Source organism: Lissotriton vulgaris, chromosome 12 (genome assembly GCF_964263255.1).
Source record: "Lissotriton vulgaris chromosome 12, aLisVul1.2, whole genome shotgun sequence".
Classification (NCBI taxonomy): Eukaryota; Metazoa; Chordata; class Amphibia; order Caudata; family Salamandridae; genus Lissotriton; species Lissotriton vulgaris.
This window is the reverse complement of record NC_141700.1, coordinates 768,917,868-768,944,128: the sequence shown is the minus strand read 5'-3', so window position 1 is coordinate 768,944,128 and position 26,261 is coordinate 768,917,868. Positions and strand designations below refer to the sequence as shown.

The window sequence follows — 26,261 nt, the reverse complement described above, 5'->3', positions numbered from 1 at the left end:
TCCCAAGAAAAAAGTATGCTACCTCGCAGAGAATAAACATCATAGAACGATCTTCAAAGTTCGTGCAGCTTACTATGTTAACGAAATCAAGATAAGTCCTAAACCAGCAAAATGTATTTAAGATCCTTAAGGATCTCAGGACTAGGAAAACCACTGTGCCAGTTATTTCAACCGCACAGCAGTGTGAGCATTTAGCCACCTTTTTTGTGAGAAAGTCAGCGCTATCTAGAAGTCTTTTCCACAAGCGACCATTCCTTCTACCACTTAGTCTCCTAGTCTCGTGTCACGGCGGACTTTGGCAGCCATTCCTTGCATTTCACAGGATGAGTTCACTTGGCTGAGTGGGCAAATTAAATCTGGCTCTCCATCTGATCCTTTGAAGCCGGTGCAGTTCAGGGAGTCACTCTTTTCTTGGCCCCGCTATGCCATATAGTCAACTCCTCCACAGCAACAGTTTCAGTGCTGTAGAAACAGGCATGGGTATCTCCCATTCTCAAGAAACCATCGCGTGACCCGGCCAAGCTTGAAAACTTCAGACCTATATCTCTTCTTCCCTGGGTGGCCAAGATAGCAGAGGCACATGTTAACGCACTTGCACTGTTTTTTAACTCCAACAACATCTTGGATCCATAGCAAAACAGTTTTCGCCCGGGTCACAGTACTGAGACTGCTCACCTGGACACAACTGAATACCTGCAGACCATCCTTGATTCCGGTTGGATCTTCGTGCCGCCTTTGACACGGTTTCACATGGTAATCTGCTACAGAGGCTGGAGGAGGCGGGGTGACTGGTTTGACTCTGGAATGGTTCAGATCCTTTCTGACAAAGATCTTTGAGTCTTACCCCCGTTTCGTTCTCAGGCCCATTCCATCAACCAGGGCTCGGCGTGGACTCCCTCGTTATTTAACCTGTACAATTAGCCTGTGGAGCGGTTGGCAGGCAGTGGGACCTTACCATGGTCTCATATGCGGATGACACGCAGCTTGTGGTGACCTTGGCTGAAGGTTCCTCTGAATTCCTCCAGGTTTAGAGATGGGCTGGCGGCCGTGGCTGAATGGATGGCTACCAACTGCCTGCAACTGAATGCCAACAAAACAAAGGTTTTGTTGGTTGGGAAGAGCGCGAGCTTGTGGAGCAAGCGCTGGTGGCCGAGTGCACTAGGTAAGACTCCCAATTCAAAGGAAGTGGTAAAAAAATCTGGGGGTATGGATGGACTCAGTTTCCAGGTCCATACCAGAAAAGTTGCTGTTACGTGTTTTGGCCTTCTGCGGGTTCTTAAGCCCCTTTTGGAGTTTTTTGAACCATCGATACACCAGGTGATTGTTCAGTCGACTAATTTATCTCTTCTGGACTACGCCAGTTCCCTTCTGTTGGGGGCAAATATGCTGAAATAGTTCAGATGCAGCGTGTTCAAAATGCTGCTGCCAGAGCCTTGGTGGGGCTCCCGCGGTTCTGCCCTGTTGCTGGCGTCATTCGGAGATTTCATTGGCTTCCTATGGAGAAACGCATCCAATTTAAGACGTTGTGTCTTTCTTTTAAGATTCTGAAGCTCGCTAGGCCTAGCCTGTTGGCTAATTTGTTTACCCCCCCGATGTTTCCCCTCGCCAGTTGCGCTCCGCGGGACAGTACTTGGTCAATGTTCCCCGGGTGAAGCGCGGGAGGGCGTTCCTTTCGTTGCCTGGCGGCAAAGTTATGGAATTCTTTGCCTGTGCAGATACGCAGTATGGAGTGTCTGCTTGTTTTCAGGAAAGCCATTAAAGCCTCTGTTTCCATTAACTTAGCCTATGGTCTCCTTCTGGTGCTGCTCTGTTGTGGTTTTTGGCCCGCCTTACTGATGCTGAAAGCGCCGGGACGCCCCTTTGCTGGGGCAGCTGCGAGCTATAGATAACACAACATAACAGTGGTGGGTCTGAACGGAATTAAATCTAAAAAATCTTGCAGACTCCAGCAGGCAAAGTGCCGCTCTTTGCAGACTTGGCTGTCCAGACAGTGCCTCGAGAATGTATGGAGGGATGCCCTAGTGGCAACCTGACAAAACCAGAATGGGCACTCCCCATACTATCATAGGAGTGACATCCTTGGCTCTGGTTTAAGCCCACAAACTCTTGGGAGGCTGCGTTTTGGCCAACGACTAACAGATCCTAATGCAATACATTTTCTGGCAGTGTGCTCGACAGCACAATACCAAAAAGGAATATGCTACTTACCAGTATGCATCTGTTCTTGGCACGTAGGGCTGCTGACATTCATATCTTGTGCATAGATCGCCGCCTAGTGTTGGGTCCGGATGATTGCACATTGTTGTCCTGGTAGAGTCTGCGAAGTATCACGAGATAGGTGGCTCCTCCCCCGGACTACAGTGCGCATGGGCATCCTAGATTATTTTTAGCCATTGTGGCAGGGATGGAGTCTGATACAGTAAGTGATGTCCATGCTAAGAAGAATTCTGAATGCTACAGCTGCGACAGGCACCGGGGAGGAGGGATGGCGAATAGAATGTCAGCAGCCCTACATGCCAAGAACAGATGCATACTGGTAAGTAGCATATTCCGTTCGAGGCATGTGGGCTGCTGAATTCATATCTTGTGCATAGAATGTATAGCAGTGTCTCCCCTAGCGGTGGTTGCCTGTGCCAGCTGCAACAGCCTGAAAAAGAGTCCCGAGTACAGCCTGTCATACAGCTGCTTGCTGTTTGGAGTGAACATCTACGCAGTAGTGTTTGGTAAATGTATGTATGGTAGTCCATGTGGCTGCTCAACATATGTCCTCTAGAGGGATGTTCCCTAGGAAAGCCATGGATGCCCCTAACTTGCGTGTGGAATGCGCTCGGGGGGGGGGGGGGGGGGGGGGAGGGGGGGGGGGGACTGTTAATGTGAGTTTAGCTTTTTGATAACAAATTTGTATGCACTTAACAATCCATCTGGCTATACCCGATTTGGAAATGGGGTTGCCTTTGTGCTGTGGTGAGAAGGCAGCAAACAGTGATTTTGTTCTGTCTATAGTACAGGAGAGGTCTCTTAACGTCTAGGGTATGGAAAGCTCTTTCTGCCACTGAATCTGGATTTGGGAAGAACACTGGCAGTTCGATAGTTAGTTTGATGTGAAATTGGGATACTACTTTCGGCATGAATTTGGGGTTTGTACGCAGTACAACTCTATTTGCATGAATCTGTGAATGGTTTGTGAATAGTGAGGGCTTGTAGCTCACTAACCCTTCTTAGTGAAGTAATTGCCACTAGGAAAGCCACCTTCCACGTTAGGAACTGTATCTCACATGAGTGTAGAGGTTCAAAAGGTGTTCCCATAAGTCTGGTTAGAACCACGTTTAAGTTCCAGACGGGTGACGGTGGGTGTCTTGGAGGAATCACACGTTTGAGTCCCTCCATGAAAGCTTTAATAGATGGAACCCTGAAGAGTGAAAGGTGTTGCCTGTTCTAAAGATAAGCTGCCACCGCAGCCAAGTGTATGCGGATGGAGCTATAGCCTAGATAGCATCTATGCAAATGTAACAGGTAACATGATGTTTTGAGTAGATGCATCCAGCGGATTTATGTCATTTGTACAATATATGACAAACAGTTTCCACTTCGCCGCATAAGCAGCTCTGGTTGTAGGTCTCCTCGCCTCCTTGATAATGTTCATACAGTCAGGAGGCAAGTTTAGGTAACCAAACTGACTTCAGGAGCCAGATCGCAAGGTTCAACTGTTGCGGATCTGGGTGCTGAATGTCTCCATGGCTCTGCGTTAAAAGACGGGGAGTTAATCGCAGCCTTTGATGAGGCACCACGGAAAGTTCTAGGAACGTGGTGTACCACGGTTGCCTAGCCCATGTCGGAGCAACTAGGATGAGTGTCATGGAGTGTTGTAGTTTGAGTGCCACTAGTGGTATGAGCGGTGCTGGGGGAAAAGCGTACGCAAACCTGCCTGACCAGTTCATCCATATCGCATTGCCCCGAGACTGCGGATGTGGGAACCTGGCGGCAAAGCTTGGCATTTTGCGTTTTCCCTTGTGGCGAACCAGTCTCTCTGTTGACCCCACTGCTGGAAGTACGGGTACAGCACTGAGGGATGAATCTCCCCCTCGTGCATCTGGTGGCTGTGTCTGCTGAGCAGATCCGCCATCTGGTTGTCTCTGCCCGGGAGGTGTTCCGCCATGAGGAAGATGTTCCTCTGAATGGCCCACTTCCACATGCTTTGCGACAGGTGTGACAACTGTGGAGTGTCCCTCCCTGCTTCTGAATGTAGTACATGGCAGTCTGTTGTCCGTCCGGATCAACACGACTGTTGCACAGGTGTACTTTGAAGGCCTTCATCGCCATGAAGATCGCCATCAGTTCCAGCAGGTTGATATGCATCTTCCTCTGCTGTGTCGTCCATAGTCCCTGCACGGTGTAATGATGACATGCGCCCCCCCAACCCAGGAGAGATGCGTCCGTTGTCAGCACTATTTGTGGAACAGGCTCTTGGAACGGTCATCCCTTGCAAAGGTTTTGTGGGTTCCACCAATGCAGAGTGTGATATGCACGACCGGTCACCAACACTAGGTCTTTCAACTGCCCTCGAGCCTGGTTCCACTGCCGTGCCAAGCATTCCTGAAGCGGACGCATGTGTAGCCTCACGTGAGGGACTATGAAGATGCAGGAGACCATCATGCCTATCAACTGCATGAACACTCGTGCTGGCAGTGAGTGTTGGGGCGTGAACTTCTGAATCAGCAACTGAATACCGCTGATTCTTGCCGAGTTTGGCTGTGCTTTAGCTACTAGCGTGTCTATAGTGGCTCCCAGGTTCTGTTGTACGTGAACGGGTTGGAGATGACTTTGCGTAGTGTAGGGAGAATCCTAGGCTGTGTATGAGGTGAATAGTGCGCGAAATGTGGCTGGCACATTGCTGGGCCGACTTTGCTTGAACGAGCCAGTCGTCCAGATAGGGGTAGACGTGGACATTGTTTCTTAGGTGCGCCGCCACTGTTGCCAAGCACTTGGTAAACACCCTGGGTGCTGTTGTCACCCCAAAGGGTAGGACCTTGAACTGATAGTGCCGGTTTTGTATGGTGAATCTGAGATACTTCCTGTGTGCAGGATGTATTGGTATGTGGAAGTATGCGTCCTTTAAGTCTAGCGTTGCGAGGAAATCTCCCTGACTGAGCAATGGTAGAACCTGCTGTAAAATCAGCATGTGAAAGTGTTCTGACAAGATGTATTGGTTTAGGGGCCTGAGGTCTAGAATTGGCCTGAGGGACCAGTTCTTCTTGGGGATTAAGTACAGCGAGTATACCCCTGTACCTTGTTCTTGTAGAGGGACGAGTTCTATGGCCCCTTTTTGCAGCATACTGATTACTTCTTGCTGCAATAAGTCTAAGTGCTCTGCTGACATAGGACGGTGTTTCGGGGGTATGTTGGGTGGAGTGGAGGTTAGCTCTAGACAATAGCTGTACTGAATGAGTTATTTCACCCACCTGTCTGTGGTAATGCTCTCCCAGACTGGCAGAAACTGTTGTAATCGTCCCTGACCAGTGTTATATGGTCCGGGGGAAGTGACAAGGTGTCACGGTTTAGTATTGGCGGAGGATTTGGTGTTATTCCCCCGTCTTCTGCCCTTGCTGCTGTTCCCACCTCTATTGTTCTTATTGTAGCTGGTTTGCGTGCTGCTTTTATTGTACGTGGACTGTTGTGATGCCTGGCCTCGTGTAGCTCCTCTGTTACTGGAGCGACGAAAGGAACCTCCTCTAAACTGTTGGGACTGGAGGGCACCAATGGATTTGGCAGTGTCAGTGTCTTTTTTAATCTTTTCTAAAATTGTGTCCACATCAGGACCAAAAAGATAATCTGGGTTCACAGGCTGGTTCAGTAATGTGGTCTGGATCTCTGGTTTGAATCCCGAGATACGCAACCAAGCATGCCTCCTGAGCATGACGCTTGTATTGATGGCCCTTGCTGCAGTGTCTGCTACATCTAGTGCTCACTTAATAGATGCGTTGGTAATGAGTTTACCCTCCTGTATTAGCATCTATGCTCTCTCCTTGTAGGGCTCTGGCAAATGTTGTAGCAGTTGCTCTAGAGTGTCAGAATGTGCCCTATCATATCTCGCTAATCGGGCTTGTGTGTTCGAAATCCTTCAGATATTAGCTGCTTGAGCAGCCACCCTTTTCCCAGAAGCTTCCATGACTTTAGATTCTTTGTCTGGAGGAGGAGCATCACCCGTAGTCTGAATTTGCACGCTTACGCGCATTGGAGACCACCAAGAAGTCTAACGGCAGCTGTCCCTTAATATATGTAGGGTCCACAGGCGCCGGTCTGTATTTTCTCTCAATCCTGGGGTTAATAACCCTTGCTCTAGTGGGCTCTTTAAAGATGTCCCCAGCATGCTTAAGGACACCCTTTAGCATTGGTAATGTCTTTACAGATTTTTCTGAAGAGGAGAAAGTATCAAACAGGAAATCCTCTTCCACAGGGTCCACATGCATGTACACATCATGATTTAGGGCCGCCCTTTCAATCAGAGTGTTGAACGTAGCTGTATCCTCTGTTGGTGAAGTTTTCACTGGATAAGAGGGAGTATCAGGAATAGTTTGTGATTCTGCCTGGTCAGCAGGGTCTGCCCAGGTGTGAGTCTGCTCATCCTGATCAGTGTCCATAGGATAATGAAATTGTTCCTCATCATCATAAACAATATCCTTTATTTGGTGTGGGTGAATATGCCGAAGCGTCCTGGCCATAATACCGCACAGATTCAAAAAGGACAGGTGAAGTTGCAGAATCCAGTTTCTTTTTGAGAAGAATTTTGTAAGATTCCAAAGTATTGTCAGATCTGATTTTCCTCTGATAGTGAGTTTACCAGATTCGTGAGTTTACCAGATTTTGAGTCTGTGTAACTTGGACTGGTCATCGTGAGGGCTCCTGATACACAACGTCCTCCTCCGAAGGATGGCTCCGTTTCCCTAATGACACTTGTTTAGGGGCTTCGAACCTAGGCGTCGGATCGAGCGCTTTAAGGCGCGCAGTCTGTGGTAGCCCAAACTTGATCGGTGTCTCTTTAGGGAGGCCGACCTTCGGCGCCGGCGTCGATGTAGGCCCGGCTGACTTCGCCTTTTCGGTAGCAGTCTTTTGGGTGTGTGCCGTCTTTGGTGCTTGCGGCATCGGAGGCGCGCTCTTCTGCCTTGACGTCCTTCGAGGCGCTTTTACTTTGACACTAGGCCCTTGACAAGCTGGGGTCTTTCGACCTAATGCTTTGGATCGAGGCCCTTTAGAGACTCGAGTCACTTGACACTGTCCATTGACTTAAACGTCTTCGGTTCGATGTGTTTGGATTTAATGGCGGCCTTTAGCGCCCCGATCTTTGGTTCGACACTTCGCCTTCGGCCCCACAGGGTCGTCGACACCAGATTTCTTCTTAGACTCCGATGGGTTTGAGGCCTTCGACCCGAGGTCTGTTTCAGCACTTTCGGTTTCGATATGTGCTCGATAACTTTCGGTTTAGTTTTCAGTAGTGGAACCGATGGCTCATGTATTTTCTTAGCCGGGCCTTGACGCGGGGCTATAGAACGTTCACGATCTCGGATAAGGCCTTCTGGCGATGCCTCAACCTGAGCCTTAGGAAGTTCTAGAGTCTGTTTCGGGCCCAGTACCCACTCTCGGGTCTGGTTCATCGCTTGAGTCGTCATCAACGGCTCCGATGGGGGATAGGTCGTCCCTTACCTCGACGACGTTTTCTAAATAGACGTGGTCTTAGTCTTCTTCATAATAGTCGGAGCCATGCTCTGAACCGGGATCAGATTGCTGTTCCGGATCCTACGCGTCGATGATCTGTCGTCCTCATCGAATATGTTCACCGGGTCGGGCGCAGGCTTCGACATAGTTTTCCTCGCTGCACGTCGGAGTCTAAGCGTCTTCTTCGACCGGAATCGAGCACAGGCTAGACAGTTCTCGTCGTGCTCCGGTGATAAACACTTATTTCACACCGAGTGTACATCGATCTGCGGGTACTTGGAGTTGCAAAGGGGGCATCGTTTGAACGGGCTCCGTTCCATCGACGATCAGGCCTCCGGTGTCGAAAAGGCCAAGCAGCACCTCGACGTCCTGCTCTGGAAAACTGGAACAAGAACTCTGCACCGATCGAAACAATACCGACGACCCCGAAGGCCTTTTGGCCTTTTAGAAGTTTCCGAACTTGAGTAAAGAAAAGTACATCCGAACCCAATGGCGGAAAAAAACAATCGGAGGATGAATAGGATGCCCATGCGCACTGTAGTCCGGGGGAGGAGCCAAGACTCTTCCAGGACAACAATGTGCAATCATCCGGACCCAACACTAGGCGGCGATCTATGCACAAGATATGAATTCGGCAGCCCACATGCCTCAAACAGGTCCTATTCTACACAGCCCTGCCTTTAATTTGTTCCAGTGAAAAAGAAAAAGCTCCACCTTGTGTTCTTGTCTAATCATTGTAGAAGGAATAGAAAGAACTCTTCAGATTTAGGCCGCTGGAGTCTTCTTTAGAGAGGAGAGGCAGAGCAAACATCAGAAGTGTGACGGCCTAACAGATCAGAAAAGGAGTCACTTCCTTGAGAAGGAAGGAGCCCAGAGTCCGCCGAACCAGCTTGACCAGAGTCCGCCGAACCAGCTTGTCCAGGTAGGATGTGGTTAAAGTCAGTTTAACAAAGGGAAGGTAACTTGCTGACCCATTGCTCAGATGTTCCGGCGACAACAAAGACTGTCTTAAGGATAATAATCAGACCAAACTGAAGAGGCTCAAAAGGTGTACAAATGAGGAAAGTGAATATCAAGTTTAAGTCTAACTCGTCACTAACAAATTGAGGGAGGAAATCTATGTTTAAACCCCTGGAGAAACAGATGGTCCAACAACTGTACAAAAGTGGAAAGTGCAGACTGGTACCCTTTGTGCCTGAAGCAAAGCCTTGCTGCATGAGGGGCAGCACAACTTCAGTTTGGCATGGAGAGGATCGATCTGTTCAGTAATACACCAGGCAACAAACAACCTGGCAGCACCCATATTGAGATTTAGTTGAGGAATGCCTGGCTACCCAGATGGCATTCACAACTTCGGGAGAAAGATCAAAAGAACTGCTCTAGCTCAATCTCTAGGAATGAGGTGTAGGTTGTGCATGTTCAGGGGCAGACCCAGCATCACTGCTGCAACAGGAGTACCTCCCAGAGAGGCAGCCTGAGCAGAGATCAGATGCTCATGGCCAGGAGATCTGGATTCCTTACCCTCCATGCCCAATCCAGGGCCACTAAAATAACATGAACCTGGTCACTCTTGATTTCATAACTTTAGGTAGGAGATGTTTCAGCAGAAAAGTATACAGGATTCTACTATACACAAAACAAGTCTAAGAGCAAGAGACTCCTTGGAAATTTCAATTCGCAGAAATGCTGCTATTGCTAGTTCTCTGCAATGGCAAAAGATAAAGCCAGGCTTCTCATTTGCTAAACAGACCCTGCACCACCGATGAATGTAACTGCTGTTCATGACCTGCATTCACTGATTGTTTAGCCAGTCTGTTCCGGCATTTAAGGTAGTCCGTATTGGATACTGAACTTGGCAGCATCACAACAATCTTGCATGGCCTGCGGGAGGATGGCCAGGGCATCTTCTGGAACCATTGGCAATACTTGGGCCACAGTGTCTCACAAGGCATGAGAATGGTGGTCTAAAAGGCAGGTAGCCATCACCAAGCTAAGGGTCAAAACCCTTACCAAAAGATCTTAATCGTCCGATTCCCTGTCAGGGGGAGAGCAGGAAATGCTTTCACTCCAACTGGCAAAGCCTGCACCACAAGGCTTTGCCAAGTTGGGTGCTGAGTGAGAAAACCTGGGTCTCTCAGAGCACGGCAATAGTATTTGGTGATCTGGCAAAGCACAGGTGGACCTGAAGGTCAGACCCAGGTCCCCAAAAGTATCTCAGAGCCTCGTTTAATTGGAGTAGAGATTCAGACATCAATTAGCCAAGCTGCAACACCTGCGTTAGATCATTGGTTTTAACCTCCTGAGAGATGAAGATAAAGTACCTCTGACACTTTCTGCATGACCATAGCAAAGGCTTAGCTGTCTCCCATGGCAGGCCCTATAGGAGAAACTAGACCAGCATCTGGAGTTATATAGACATGGGGCATCCTGGAGATCTTAATCAGTTTTCTTCTTGATAAGGCTGGGCAATCTCATCCCCGGCATCCTAACTCCTGTAGTTAGAATCCATGACAAATAGCTCATTGAGGACACAGACCGATCTGGAAGGCAGTGGCACAATATTGTAATCAGGAGGGTGGTAAAGAGGTTGCAGCTCAGATAGAGCACACAGCCTTGATCGAGGGCAATGGGTTAGCAGTTGTCTGGAGTAGACCACACCAGCTGATCTCATTCCAGTGTGGGTTGTGGCACTGGAAAGGGAACCAGTACCAAACTCTAAGCCCTGGGTGGCACCTATATAGGCCTTCTATCCAGCACCAACCCACCTGCCAGCATGCTGCTAAAGATTTTCCAGATCTTGTCTGACACCTGGAGAACTATTAAAAAGGTGAAGAATTTATGGTTAGAAGTCTTTCAGAAGGTCCAAGAAATATCAAAATACAGGGGATACATCATCTCGGTCATCCTCATCACCATGTTGATTGTGCACAGAATCTCAAGCAAAAGGTAGGTGGATCATTCTAAGTAAGGGAAGAGTGCTATTTGAGTCAGAATGAGGTTGGAGAAGCAGCACCAGATGTTGTGAAGGGCGTGACTTCAGCTGTGGCATGTTTACTTCACAGTCAGATAGGACAATGGGTTCTTCCTCCGGTGTCAATTTGGCACCAGCCCAGAAATCAGACCAGGCAGAGGAGTCGAGAGGCATAGATGGAGTTTAGGATGAATCCACGAACTGTAGCCTACCTGGGGGCCTCTACCATGCCTTCAGGCCCCAAGGATACGGTGAGAAGTGATCCAAGGATGAATATGGCTTCCTTGGCAGTTTCAATTTGTTGAACCATTGCCAATGAACCTGGTACTATGGGGTGGGTAGCTATAAGATGTAGAATCAGTTACTCAGTAGGGGACAGAGAAGGAAAGGCACACTGAGTTTTCACGTGACTTTAAACTAGAGTGCCAGGCAAGGTTACATTTCTTTTTGGATTTGAACTTACCAGTCTACTTGGAATGTGAATAGTACCTTTTTGTAGGACGTGAAGGAAAATGCAGAGCTGCACAACACCTACAGCCACTCTGGAGTAATGCAGAAAAAAAATCTCTAGATCCAGTCTGGCACCTGGGATATTTACAAAATCAATTTCAGTCAGACGTACCCATCAGAAAATGTGCCTTTTGGACCTGCTCCGATTTAAAAAATAGGTAGAATGGTTGTTAAAGCCACTGAGCACTATTTACCCTAGAAAGGACAACTGTTACAAGCTATTGAAGGAAAAATAAATCAGATTTAAAAATGACAAATTAGTGTAGTTCCAAGGTCTAGCCTGGCAGCTGTGAATTCAAAAGGTTATCAACTTAGAGAGCATGCCTTGCTGGAGAAAGTCAGTTGAGAGAATGCATGCTCTTCACCTCATGGATTGCGATCGTATAAATAACAACTCTGAACACCACATTATCTGCAAATTCCATTTTTATTGAGGCCCCAAACTGCACTAGAGTCACACAATGTAGATTGTAAAAGGGAGGGGAAAAACAAATGGAAGTCAGCATGTTCTCATCCAACCTGGACAAGTATCTGGGGTATACGTCACCCCAAAGTTGTAGCAGTATGTGAAGTCACCCATGCAAAGACTGTGCGCTGCTGATACGCAATAAAAGGAAACCATGGGTTGCGTGGTCAAGGGAAATGTAGGATCATCTTTGTGCAGCTGGAGAAAGTGAGAAACAGGGTTTTGGCTGACACCTAGAGGGAAAAAAGTGGCAATTAGAATTGTACTGTTCAAACAATGTTCAATGACCTATCAGACTGGACACAGGCTTCCTTAACAAAAAATAAGTTTAGGCCCATTCACATTTGCAACTGTTAGTCCATCAAAGAAAATCCAATACAATATGGAAGGGAGGTGCAAAGAAGCTGGTGGGTGCAGCATCCCACATGAAACTAATTCAGTTTAGTTTAATGTGGCATGTTGAGGAAAATCTGTTTGAGAGCTTCAAAGACTGCTTCACAATGTCCAGGCTCGAGACGAAAGAATTATCAGCATGACACTGAAGTGCCAATTATCCCAACTGTTTGAAGAGTAAACTGATGCACTCCTAGCTCAAAGTGGAGGTGTTTTACAAGTGATTCTAGCATTTAAGGCCACAGCAATTCCATGCAAATAACTTCCTCCTTGCTCACTTAATTGAAGTAAAACCTGTTACTCATGCGCATCCCCCTTACCCTGGGTGTTCTGGTGGTCTTCAGGTGTAGCGAGATTACTCAGATGTGATACCGATTGATGGGTCACCACCAGCCTCAGTAACTGAAGTCTGAAAGGAAACAGATACCAGTAACAGACACATTAGCTACACTCTGGTAATGGGGAGTGAAGAAAATGCAAAAGGAGTCTAAGGGAGACAATGAACTTTAACCCCTTCCATGCTGATGACGAACCCCAGCCGTCATGCACTACGGTGCTCGTGTGCTGATGACGGCTGGGGTTCGTCACGGCCCACCCCTGTTCGTGCTGTTTACAGCACACCAGGGGAATCGCGGCTGCATGGAAAGGGTTAAGTCAAATGGGATTGTGTATATATACAAAAGACTGAAGAAAAGGTTCTCAACTTGTGCTGGTCCTCTTACAGCTGCCTGGATATTTACTATGCTGCATTCAGGGCGGTAAACAACAAGTGCTGACACTGGGGGAGGTGAGGGGTGACAGTTATTGCTTGTGAACCCCAACACCAGTAAATTACCAACTATCCCCATTAAGTTCCTACATGTTGACATAGGCTACATCCTTCATGGAGTACTTAGTGGACAACAGTGTCAACAGTTGCACTGTTGCCCTACAGGTCTGCAATGGGGAGAGTTATTTGGAAGGCCACAACATGGCATCCCTCTTGCTGAATTATTGGAAAGCACAACTGAGATTTTAAGGCCAATACTATTACATGATTATTCACTTGGCAATAGTAGTATTGCTTGCTCTGCCTGTCAAACCCTAAAGCAAACTGTTCTTAACAGTGAACAGCATGACATGTTTTCTTTGCATACATGTTTAGAACAATGGTGTTCCAGTAAAAGCTTGTGCAGATTATGCTGTATTCCGATAGAGAATCCCATGTCAATTTTCATACACAGCCCCGCTGCATATATCAATCACTGATCCTAGGAAACTGACATAAATGAATATTAAAAGGACACTGCACTGATTCCTTAATCACTCAAGAGGGGACTAGAGTAGTTCCCTGCGACACATGCAGAAGTTAAGTTGACAGAGTAGGTTCATAATGCCAAAATGACTGCATTTTCGGGAGCAAAATCTGCTTTTAAGGAAGATTTCTTACCTTTCATTTTCAATTTAGATTTAAAGGCCTTAATAGTGGTCAATTAACAAAGTACTTAACTTCGGTAACAATATATCTGTAAGAAACATTAGTTCTAGATTCCTTACCTTAGAATTACCCCCAGGCATCAGACTGGACCTGGAAAGTTTTTTATCAGCAGTACCTCTGCACGTCAGGAGGTTGTGTCTGTCGGCCCCACCTTAGTCGTTGGCCTAGTGTCGCCAGGATGACAACGCGGACATCAGTTCTGTATACAACCTTACGCAGAGCCATGCAAGACACTGACCACTGGTGCACAAAACTAGGGCCCTGAAAGGATCTCCTTAACCCTAGAAATCAGCTCGCATAACAGGGATGATGGGTGGGGCGGTAAGGAATCTAACTAATGTATCTTACAGATATATCAATACCGAAGGTAAATCACTTGTTCATCTGAAAGAAACAAGTTATAGATTCCTTATCTTAGAATAGATACCCCAGCAATAACAACTCCGGAGGTGGGTCTGCAAACTATTATTACACCAGCTAAATCCTGGAGAACAGAATGGCCAAAGAAGCAGTCTCTCTGGACTTGGCTGTACAGGCAGATGTGTTTCGTAAAGGTGTGCAACAATGCCCACGTATCTGCCCGACAGATGTCATTCAGAGGAACTCCTCACCCTAAACCAGTAGTGGCCACCATCACCCTGGTGGAATGGGCACGCAGCCCCACTGGAAGCTCCTTTGCCAGAGAACAGGTCTTGATACACAAAACGACCCATCGAGAGAGTCTGCTTGTGTACAGCCCGACCTTTTTTGGTGCCCACGTAGCCAACAAAGAGGTTGTCATCCACTCGGAATGGTTTTGTGCGGTCCAGATAAAAAGACCGAACACGTTTTGGGTCCAGACGGTGGAGCCTCTTTGGAAAGATGCAGAAAGAAGGGAGAAGGTGGGAAAACAGATGGTCTGCCAAATGTGAAAGGCAGTGACAACCTTTGGAAGAAAGGATGGACAGGTCATAAGGACAACTTTGTCCGAATCCACAAAAAGAAAAGGAGACTTTGAAGAAAAAGCCTGCAGCTCCCTAACTCGTCTGGCAGAGGGGATAGCTACCAGGAATGCAGTTTTGAGAGTTAAAAGCCTCAAAGGACAGTTGTAAAGCGGCTTGAAGGGAGCACACATGAAATAATTTAAACCAAGTTAAAGTCCCACTGAAGTAGAACGAAAGGAATAGGAGGAAAGCGAGGAGTTATGCCTTTCAAGAAACTTAACTGGGGACTTGAAAAGAGAAGGTTGATCTGGAAGCCGAAGGAAAGCAGAAATGGCAGAGAGATAGCCCTTGATAGTACCCAAAGCAGAGTCCTGCTTGGTCAAAGAAAGGAGGAACTATAGAACCTCAGAGAGGATCCACAGCCTTTGCTGTGCACCATGCCACTAATTTGTTACACATACATGCTTATACCATCTTAGTGGAGGAACGTCTGGCTGCCAAGATTACATCGCAGACAAGGCAGGTCAAATGACGTCAACTGCGGCCACTCAATATCCACGCAAGTAGGTGGAGGATGAGCAGGTTCGGGTGGAAGACCATCCCTTGCTGCTGCGACATAAGATCCTCCCGAAGAGGCAGTCTGATCGGAGGATCGATGGCCATGGTGAGCAGCTCGGGATATCAGATTCTTCGTGCCCAATCCGGAGCCACGCGAAGGACTTTGGCCCAGTGGCGCCATCTTCAGCTTTCTGGGCAGAAGTGGTATAGGTGGAAAGGTGTACAACACACCGCAACTCCACTCGCACTGAAAAACGTCACCCAACGAGTGCGGCCTTGGAAAATTCAATACGCAGAATTACTGATATTGCATGTTCTTTTCGGTGGTGAATAGAACTAACCAAGGCTCTCCCCACTGTCGAAAGATACCTTGCACCACCTCAGAGTGAAGACGCCATAAGTGATCCATCATGCACCTGCGGCTCAGTTTGTCCACCCTGGCGTTCAGGGAACCTGCCAGGTGTTGAACCACCAGGGAAATGCCCTGATGTCCCAGCCATGTCCAGAGGCACAGGACCTCCTGACATAGGGTCCACAACCCGACCTGCCCGGTTAGTTGCAGTACCATATGCGGTAGTGTTGTCAGTGAACACCTGCACTACTCTACCCCGGAGAGAGGGAAGAAATTCCTTCAGTGCAAGATTAATCACCCGAAGCCCCAGAAGGTTGATGTGGAGCCCGGACTTCGCCGCAGATCAGACGCCTCTGATCTCCACCTCATGCTCATAGTCCACCTTGAACCGCAGTTAACATCGGTGGGCCGGCAGGACAGGGATGTGAAAATAAGCATCCTGCAAGTCCAAAGCTACCATCCAGTCTTCTGGGTGGAAGCCAGACAAGACCTGAACAAGCGTCAACATCTTGAACTTCTTTCGAAGCGATTAACGCCCCTGAGATCTAAGATAAGGCTCAGGCCCTTGGTCCTTCTTGGGGACCAGAAAGTAGTGGGAACCAGTACCACAACCTACTTCTGGGACCGGTATGCACTAGATGGCACTCTTGGCCAAGTGAGCCGTTCCAGCTGGAGAAGGGTCAGATGATCCTCTGACATGCGGTGAGAGTGGTGGGCTGCCTGGAGGGGTAGTCTTGAAGGCTAGGGATTAGCCCCTTCGGACTTTTTGCAAAACTCACCAGCCCGACGTGATGGTGTGCCAGTGGGGAAGGTGATTGTGAATCCTGCCACCCACTGGCATTTGATGGGCCTGAAAGGTCTGACTAGGAGGGTTTGGAGGCTGTTGCAGAGGGGGGTTGGTGGACTGGCCAACCCGCTGGCACCCTGAACCACGAGGTTGGTTCCCACATCCCAGGCCTCGCAAAGGTTGGCCAACATGCTGCGGCCTGTGACTGGGTGGGATGTAGGGGGGCATCCCTTGCGTAGCCATGAAAGGGGCGAAAAGCAGACTGCGCTGGGTGGCTTGAGAGGCCCAAGGATTTGGCCATAGTCTGAGTCCTTGAAACTCTAGAGCGTTGCCTGCATTTTGCCAAAAAGGACAGCCAAAGGGCATGTCCATCAAGGTGTTCTGGACATCCATCTGAAAAGCCAGACTCTCTCATCCAAGCGTAGCGACGAACAGCTACCAACATTAAAATTTTCCAGCTCAGAGAGCCGGTGGTATCCAGCCCACAAAGGATGGTAAACTTGGCTGCATCTCTCCTAGCGTCAACAGCCTGGTAGATCACTGTCCAGGCCTCCTCCGGACACTGGGGCAGCACCTGCGCAACCATATCCCACACAGTAGGAATAACAGCCAATAGACATGCAGTGTTTACAGACCTCAGTCCCAAGCTGGCGGAAGAGAACATTTTCTTCTAAAGATGGTCCAGCTTCTTGTATTCCCTTTTCGGGGGAGCGGTAGGGAATGAGCTTTGGTAGTGGAGGCTTGGACCACCAAGCTCTCTGGGGTGGGGTGTTGGGAAAGGAAAGTGGGTCACCCAGAGCCAGGCGGTGGCGTCGGGCAATCATCCCATCCATTCGTGCCCCAGTGTTGGGCCTGGACCACGTGCCCAAAAAAGCTTCATTAAACAGCAGCAGGGCCTCATTAAACGACAGCAGGGGCTCCGAAGAGCTTGCCACCAGTTAAGGCACCTCTGTCAGGAGGTTAGTCCTGACCGCCACCGTACGCAGCTAGAGGTTGAGAGCATTGGCTGCCCTAGGCAACACCACTGCATATGATGCTCCCGCCTCTGTAGCCACCATAGGAGTAGACAACATGCCAAGGTCAGGAGTCAAGACCACTGGCATCCCCCAGTTCCTCTCTCCAGTCCTGCTCAGATTCCATCTGATCAGTTAAGGCAGTGGTTCCCAAACTTTTGAGCAGCAGCTCCCTTGACCAATTGTCTGGTGGCCGCAGCTCCCCATAACATTATTTTTTTTGGTAACTTCTGTTAAAGGCTTGCTATACTGTATCTTTTTTAAAAAATCTTCAAGACCCCGGATCGGTCTCAAGAGGGGCCATTAGTAATGTATTGGATTGCAGGCACTGGCAAAGCCAACAGGTTTGGCTTTAATTTACTAATGGAGTGGTTCTTAACCTGTGGTCTGAGCTAGGGGTCAGCGAGGCCTACTCAAGGTGTCTGCAAATGTTTTACAAAATTAAATAAAATTAAATCAATTAAAATCAACAATGTATATACAAACAAAAAATGTTTAACTTATTCTATATTTGCTTTAGAATTAAAGATATTTGAATATGAGCATCTGTTGGTGTTTTGTATTCAAGAGTATACAGTATACATGTATGTATTTTTGCTTTCTTTTGAGTTTCAAATCACAAAAATTGTTTAGGTCGGCTGACCCTGGCTTCCAATAACTACTTAGCGTGGGGGTCCTTGGCTTCCAATAATGATCCACTGGGAGTCCACACATGTCAAAAGCTTAAGACACTGTGCTACGGCAGGCAAATACAGCATGTGCAGCATGCAAACAAATTATGGTATGAATGTTGTGACTTAGCACATTTAAGTGAGGCCTATTAACTTTTCAATGCTTGTTTGCTTCTGGTATAATTGTTTTCTTAGCTCTCTGTCCCCAGTTTTTGCTCTTTTTTCAGGAATGGAAAAAAAGAGGTTACGCCTGCATTACCGGGACCAGGGATACCTTATATAAACTTGATGGATCCATTTAGGATGGTTTGGACCAAGTACACGAGGAGTCAACAAACATATCTTCCCATTTATAAGAGACAGTGAAGTACTCAAAAACTCCAGGGTCAAGTCCTATAAAGCACAACCCTGTGCGAGTTAGTTTATATTTCAAAACAGATTGAAGTACATAATTGCATAATTGACATATCTCATGAACCTTGGCACATGACTGAATAAACATGTATGATAAGGTTTTGCATGTAAAGGTTTACCCCTGGATGTTCTGTAGTTTGGGCATACACATCAATATTAATTTATTTCTGTGATAATGGTTTCCTTTGGTCTCAATGGACAGCTGAAAAAACTGCTGCAGTCAGCTCATTATCATTTTAAAAGTATTTTAGTCATAATAAAGCTACTTAAAGTAAGCATTGATTGTAGAGTGCAGTCACAAATAAAAGTTCCTTCATTGTGCTGAAGGTCTCACAATAATAATGCTATTTCAAACGAGTTGTAACTTGACCCAACTGTAATACAAAGTGCTGCACGTTAAGATGACGCTTTATCAATGTCAAACAGTGCATACTGCAGTATAGTCTTCCCTGCACCTAAAGCCAAGCAATCGGTCAGCTGAGACTTACATGACAAGTGGATTAAGTCATGTTTCACAATGTGGTCTTGTTTTATATAATAAAATTATATGACGCACTGTTGAACTTGCACAGATTTTATTTTGAAAAAACATTTGAGTGACTTCAAACACAAAAACTAATTTTATGGTGTTATAAATACAAGTGTGTAATATACTTTGTTCTGGATTTATTTATTTATTTATTTATTTATTTTTAATATTTATAAAGCGCAGCATATACCCTAGGGCGTCTTGGCGCTAATAGAAACCAGTTACTTGTGGTGAGAAACGTGGGGACAGTGGAATCATTGATTGAACAGCCAAGTTTTTAGGAGCTTACGGAAGTGAAGAAGGGAGGGGCTCTGCCTGATGATTAGGGGTAGAGTATTCCAGAGCTTCGATGCTGCCACCAGAAAGCGTCGATCACCCCAGGATACAGTCTTTGTACGAGGAATGACCAGTTGGCCGAGGGTAGCTGAGCGTAACATTCTGCTAGGTTTGTACGGTTGGAGCTGCTCTTTCAGAAAGTGAGGTCCTTGGTTATTGAGCGCCTTGAAGACGATACAGAGGGACTTAAAATGGATTCTGTTTCGAACGGTGAGCCAGTGGTAATCCTTTATGCTTTTTGAAATTGATTCATATTTTGTTTTGCCTGAGAGCAAGCGTGCTGCTGCATTTTGGATAGTTTGTAGTTTGGTTATTACTCTGGATTGAGCATTGAGAAAGAGGCCGTTACAATAATCCAGGGCAGAAAATACTAGGGAGGTGACCAAGGTTTTAATGGCAGACTCCGGGAGAAAAGGTCGAATTTTTCTGATCATCTTTAGTTTTAGATGTGCTGTGGAAACTGTTTTATTGGCATGATCCATGAAGTGTAAACCTTCATCGAAAACAATACCAAGGTTCCTAACTTTGGCGGTTGGGGTGGGAGGGGTACCGAAGGCATCTGGCCACCAACTTGATGGCCAGGCTGGGAGAAGAGGTCCAAATATGACCACCTCAGTTTTATCTGAGTTTAACTTGAGACAATTAGTGGCCATCCATTCTCCTATGTCGATAAGTCCCTTCTTAAATTTTTCAGCCACTTGATCTCCGTCACCTTTGATTGCCAGTACCAACTGGGTATCATCGGCATAGGAGGTTAGGCTCATCCCATGTGCTTTGATGGTTTTAGCAAGGTCCGACACATAAATGTTAAAAAGTGTCGGACTAAGGGATGAGCCTTGAGGAACCCCACAGGGAGATGAAAGTTGTGCCGATTGAAATGGGCCTAAGATGACAGCCTGCGTTCTTTTGGCTAGGAAGGAAGCAATTAGATCTTTGGCAGAGTGGCAGATTCCGAATCCCTGTGGGCATAACTGTTTTCTGAGAGCCCCCAGGACAAGTGAAGGATGTTCATGATTAGGCATGAAATATTCTGACGATGCAGCAAATGCACCACCTATTGGATGCCAGACTCTGCGCACCTGGCATGCACTTAAAGGCTGGAATAATTCATAAGGGACTCTGTCCAGCAATTGCTATCACAGCGCCACTGGCTGATTTTGGTGGCGCACCGGGGAGCCACGGCGCACAGTTTGGGAACAGACTTAAAGGGTCACCCGACCCCTCCCAGTTCTCAGGTTGCTAATCTGGGCAAAAAGGGACCCCAGGAGTTAACAGGGGCACAAAAAAACAACTGCGCCGGATCCAGCATCAGGCGACGCCAGTCTGGCTCCAGATCCAATTACGGAGGCCAGGGTAGACTCCGGCCGGGGACACAATAGTCTGTTGCGGTGCCAGAGGAAGCAGCGCCGGTGGAGGTGTAATAAGGTCATCCTGCACTGATCCGGATCCAGGCCTGGATCCACGGGGGCCTGGTGGTACCAGGGCCGATAGCGGAGCAGTCCTAGGTCCCCCAACTGAGTCTGTGGGGCCAAAGGCACGCCAGCGGGTTTGGGTCACCCAAAAATGGCATACATCACTTTGTAGAACATACGAAGTTGGGCGCGAGTCATTCCGGGTCCTGGGAAGGAAGTGAAGCCCTGAGTAGACTACTCAAGCTCCGCGCGCAGAGCCGCAGGAGGGGCACCGCCTGTATCCTTCATGTCAGCAGACTGACTGAAGTCAAAGAGCGACGGTGCTTCAACTTTTTTGCACTCAGACTTACCCGACCCAGAGTGCGAAGACTTCGATGACTTGGACGAGTGGTGATGGCTCAGCGACCAGTCCCTCAACCTTCCTTGCATCCGGGACCTCGAACAGCGCAGAGCAGACTGCTGGCGCTCAAGCAACTTTCGGGATAGCTCCAGCAAAGCCTTCGGCGACATCGACCGGCAGACTGAGCACGACTTGGGGTCGTGGTCATACTCCAGGCAAGAGACATGCGGTGTGGATCGGTAACAGACAGTCGGGTGCAGGTACCGCAGGCCTTAAAACCAGGCTTCCCTGGTGCACCACAAGTCGATGGACTCTGGTAAGAATTCGAAAAAAGTGGAGGAAAAAAGTCAGTAAAAAAGTGACTGGAGGTACTGCTCTCCAGATCTGCGCTGGCAGGCGCATAAATAGAAATAACGGAAGTTAGCGCGCGAGGGCAGCGTCTAAGTAGTTACTGCAACATCATCCCGGCAACACGACAGTCAACCGACACCACCTTCTGACATGCAGACTTACTGCTGATGAAAAACTTTCCGGATCCAGTCTGACGCCAGGGGGTAATTCTATACCTAACGTGTTTCTTTCAGATCTGTAGCACTTTACTATGGCTATTAAAGATAGGTTGTGACCAAACAGCGCTTATGCATACATAAAACAGTGAATCGCTCAAGCTGTTGTGCCACAAACCTTTATTTGAAATAGTGATACAACAGTCTTCATTCTTTCTACAAAAGGAATTTATCAGGTGGCAGATCTCAAAATGAAGATGTCAGATTAAAATGCAGGCCAAAGCAAAAATGTAGACAATCTAAAATTCGATTGACTGGGAATGTGGTCTTTCCCTTTGCCAAGGCCTACAATAAATAAAGTTAACTGCACTGACAGAATGGCCATAAAGGTGAAATTCTGAGGTCTATGCTGGGTAATAAACAAGTTACTTACCTTTGGTTGCGTTCTCTGGTGAATACTGCAACTACAGATTTTGCACCTTTGGAATATTGCTAGGCTTGATACGGGGCATTTTCAAAGCAATGTCACACGTCAATAGGTGGCACCATATGGGTCTCCAGTGATTGCGTTCTGCCTCGGAAATGGAGTGGAGCAGCATTTAGTCACCACCACTGAACGGACGTCAGTTACTTAATTCTTCTCCCAGGTCCTGAGACACTGAGCACTAAAACAGGTTTTATGTGCCAAGACCCAAACTGGAATTTTAGGACTAACAGGACTCAACTCCACAATCAGGTGCTGTAAGGGCAATAAAGAATCTACAGTTAGTCAGTCAAGTCAAGTCAAATAATTTATATAGCGCGCTACATACCACGAGGGTCTCAAGGCGCTTGAAGAGGGGTGGGGAATTACTTGTCGAATATCCAAGTTTTAAGTTGCTTTCTGAATGCTAGGTGGTTCTGAGTGAGGCGAAGGTGAGTGGGAAGTGAGTTCCAGGTTTTAGCTGCCAGGTAGGAGAAGGATCTACCTCCCATGGTGGTTTTGTTGATGCGAGGTACAGCAGCAAGGGCTTGGTTGGAGGAGCGTAGCTGGCGGGAGGGGGTGTAGAAGGAAAGTAGAGTGTTGAGGCATTCGGGTCCAAGTTCGTAAAGTGCTTTGTGTGCGTGGGTTAGGAGGCGGAATGTTACCCTCTTATTGACGGGGAGCCAGTGGAGGTTTTTCAGGTGGCTAGAAATGTGGTCTTTACGCAGGATGTCTAGTATGAGTCTGGCCGATGCGTTCTGGATGCGTTGGAGTTTTTCTGAAGTTTTGCGGTGGTACCGGCATATAGGGTGTTACCGTAGTCCAGGCGGCTCGTGACCAGTGCGTGGGTGACCGTTTTTAGCTTCTGATGGATACTTTTAATTACAGATTTTGCAACTTAAGGACACCATAGCAGTATCTTCTAAAGGTGAAGGTCTGGCGAATGGACTAAAAAAAATCTTGCAGTTAGAGCAGGCTGTTCAAGAATGTACTGTATCTCATCCTAGTAGATAAACAGAAAAGGCCCCCTACCCTATATTCTACCAGCAAATCATGTCATAGCAACCCTGGATCCATGTGCAATAAGCCCACAGGCCTTCAGGAGTTGCTTCTCAGCACATAGGAACCTTCAATATGGAGGACTATCACAAAAGGTCCTTTTCTGTACAGCCTCCATTTTTTCTTTGCTCCAAAAACTAACACAAATCTCACATCTGCACAATGGGGGAAACATCCTTTACAACGCAACTTTTGCCACACAGTGCCTTCATGACGCAACTTTTACAACGCAAACCATTACAACGCATTGCGCTGGGGCGCTCTAGGATAGGGAATAAGTTAAATTTACTATCCAACACCTTCCCTAGTGTCCACGGGGACTGGAGTTGGAATAGTAAATTAAACCCTTCACTATCCAGCACCCCAAAGCGCTATGCGTTGTAAAGGTTTTCGTTGTAAATACCGCGTTGTACAGGCATGCGTGGTAAAAGCATGCGTTGTAACGTCATACATCCACACAATGGACATGTGTGGCCAACATACAAGTTAAATGCCCTTATAAGGTCACGCCAATTCATCCTTGCCGTCAGAGAATGGGATGGAGTGAAACACAAGCATTGGACTGGCCAACACTGAAAAGAGGTACAATTTTGGGCAAAAAGGACACCCAAGTCATCACTAACATCCAGAAAGGTGGTTGCACCTAGAGTGCCTGTAGTTCTCAGAGTGCAGAGGTGACAGCAATCTGGATGACTGTTCTGAGCATCAGTAGTCACAGTAAATAGAAGTGAAACTGCTCAAAAGTTGTCATAAGAAATTCATTGCCTGGATATGGCTTTTATACAATAATCCGGTGGCACGAGTGACGGCTAACAGTCCCATCTCCCGTGAGATACCACTGAATAGAGGGACAAGGCAGGGATGCCCGCTCTCACCCTTGCGGTTCGCAATAGTCTTGGAGCCTCTGGCCACAGTCCTTAGAAATACTCGCTACTCTGAGGAACACATGGGGGACAACTGGGAAGATAGAGTTTCCCTTTATGCTGACGACATGTTGATCTATCGGACAGACCCAGAGAAGGGTATCCCAGAACTCCTCGCGCTGTGTGAAAAACACGGACAGGCATCTGGCTATACGATCAACTGGACGAAATCAGTGATTTATGAGCTGAGAGGTCCCTCTCCAATTCTTCCCAGTGACTGCCCACTAGAAATAGCAGACACCTCATTCAAATACTTGGGGATACACGTAACTCGCAACGCTGCAGATTTCTACGAGCAAAATCTATTGCCACCGCTAAACAGATTGAGGAGTGATGTCGGACACTGGAAGACCCTTCCTCTGACACAGCTAGGGAGGGCAGCATTGTATAAAATGATGGCACTGCCACGGTTCCTGTACGTGCTAGAGAACGCTCAGAGTATAGTGCCACCACGTTATCTACAGAGGGTGACGGCAGTGGTGACTAGCTTGCTATGGGGTGACCGCCCAGCTCGAATAGCGCATTTAAAACTTAATAGAAGCTGGTACGATGGTGGGATAGCCCTGCCTAATATACAACTTATTGGGCAGCACAACTCAAAATTCTCAACCAATGGTTACATGCCCCGCAGGACGACCCGGCCTACCTAGCGGACAGATCGCAGCTGGGCACACATAGTTTACTGGCGCCGCTATACCATAAGGGGTTGGCGGAGAAACTAACGGGTCCAACCAAACACAGTGACACTGTGGCACAGAGCGCAGGCAAGGCTTAAGGGGGGGCGAAACTGACACCTTTGTGGGACACTAAGGCGCTGGGTCATTTGCGGCACATCGAAGGATTCACCCAATGGGACAATATAGGAATTTCCACAGTGGGAGACATGTGGTCAAAAGACTGGGTGGTCCCGTTTTCGCACCTTCAGCAGAACTATAACTTGGGTCCCAACGAAACATACCGATATGTTCAAATTAGGCATGCACTAATGGCAGTGATACCAGCAGGAACCAAGGTCACAGAGTCAAATCCACTGGAGGACCGCCTGCTTACTGATTATATGCAGACTAGCACCACCTCCCTCACATACCGTAAACCGTTGAATAACCTTGCGGACCCCTTGGATAAGCTGCGGGAGAAATGGGTGACAGAATTGTGAGACGTGGATGAGACTGGATGGAATGCGCCGCTGGCGTCAGAGAGGCAGGCATTTCAGCAAGGTTTAGACTAGTGCAACTTGAGATCCTGCACCGAATATACTTCACGAGAACCACGTAACACAAATTACACAGGGCAGACCACCCATATTGTCTAAGGGGCTGTGGAGGGGAAGGCACATTTCTACATACACTCTGGGAGTGACCAATTGTCACAAACTACTGGCGACAGGTAATGCTCACCATCTCGCAAACGCTAGAAAGATTGGTACCTGACCCCCGTATATGCTTGCTAAATGTATTGGGCCCTACTGATCTGGCACGTCAGGGTCAATTGTGGGCCATTGTGGGTTTCATTGTCGTCAAACGAGATATAGCACAAAAGTGGGGGGAGGTGGATACTCAGACTCTGGCCCAGTGGTGCAGGAATATGGACGCGATCATGGTGACTGAAAGGGCAGTATATGAAACTAGAGCTAACCCGCGCAAATGGAATAAGGTGTGGTTACCATGGAATAGTTACCGGGGGGACATGTGACCCTCTGTCAGAAGAAGACAGAAAGTTCAGAAGATGAGGAGGAAGAAGAGGGATAAGAGATAGTAATCAAGAATCTATACCGTGTGAGGCCGGGTAATTGGTAGCCAATATACTAACCAGACAGGTACACGGGGGGGGGGGGACACTCAGAGTAGGGATGAGGAATGTATGCGCATAGAATGGCCGCAAGTGGACGTTCCACACAACTAAGTGGGATGCGAGATGATGTCTACAATACTACTGAGTCAAAAGTTAAGTTATGTTTGGAAAAATACAAAAGTAAGAGAAAATATGATTTTGCTATAACTGTTGATGTGGTTTCTATTGCCATCCTGATTAACTTGCTGCCGGACCGAAGGTGGTCGGCTGAATAGCTGTGTAACACGTAAATACTAACAGTAATTATGGATAGCAGCCAGCCTCAGGGTTGTAGGCATAATGCAGTGTTTTGTTGGCAATTATAAATAAAACTCAGTGAGTTATCTTAAGAAAAGTTAATATCAAGTTAAATTCCCACTAGGGCATGACAACCTGCTTCGGGCGAAAAATGCTATTTAAATCTTTGATAAAAGCTCAATACAACAGGTGATTTAAATAGATGTTTGATCAGGTGAATAAATGCCGTAAGAGCAAACAGGACCCGTTCAGGGCGCAGATTGTGAGGCCTTTTAAATACATCTGAAACCTTGTTCTGCAGGGGGTCGGCATGACAAGCCAACACCAGGCAACTAGCTTCTCCCAGCAACGAGAGTAGAT

General features: G+C 47.5%; 1 protein-coding gene across 1 annotated transcript in view; it reads right to left on the bottom strand.

Moving 5' to 3' along the window:
- Nucleotides 1-11,599: 11,599 nt before the first annotated feature.
- YBX2 (Y-box binding protein 2) overlaps nucleotides 11,600-26,261 on the bottom strand; it is a 138,157-nt gene continuing 123,495 nt past the window's right edge. Inside the window, exons 9-10 of the mRNA XM_086946617.1 lie at nucleotides 12,371-12,459; nucleotides 11,600-11,890 (exon numbers count right to left, since the gene is read on the bottom strand). Of these exons, the coding sequence (XP_086802743.1) occupies nucleotides 12,406-12,459 (54 nt within the window). The 3' untranslated portion in view covers nucleotides 11,600-11,890; nucleotides 12,371-12,405. The remainder of the gene's footprint in view (nucleotides 11,891-12,370; nucleotides 12,460-26,261) is intronic.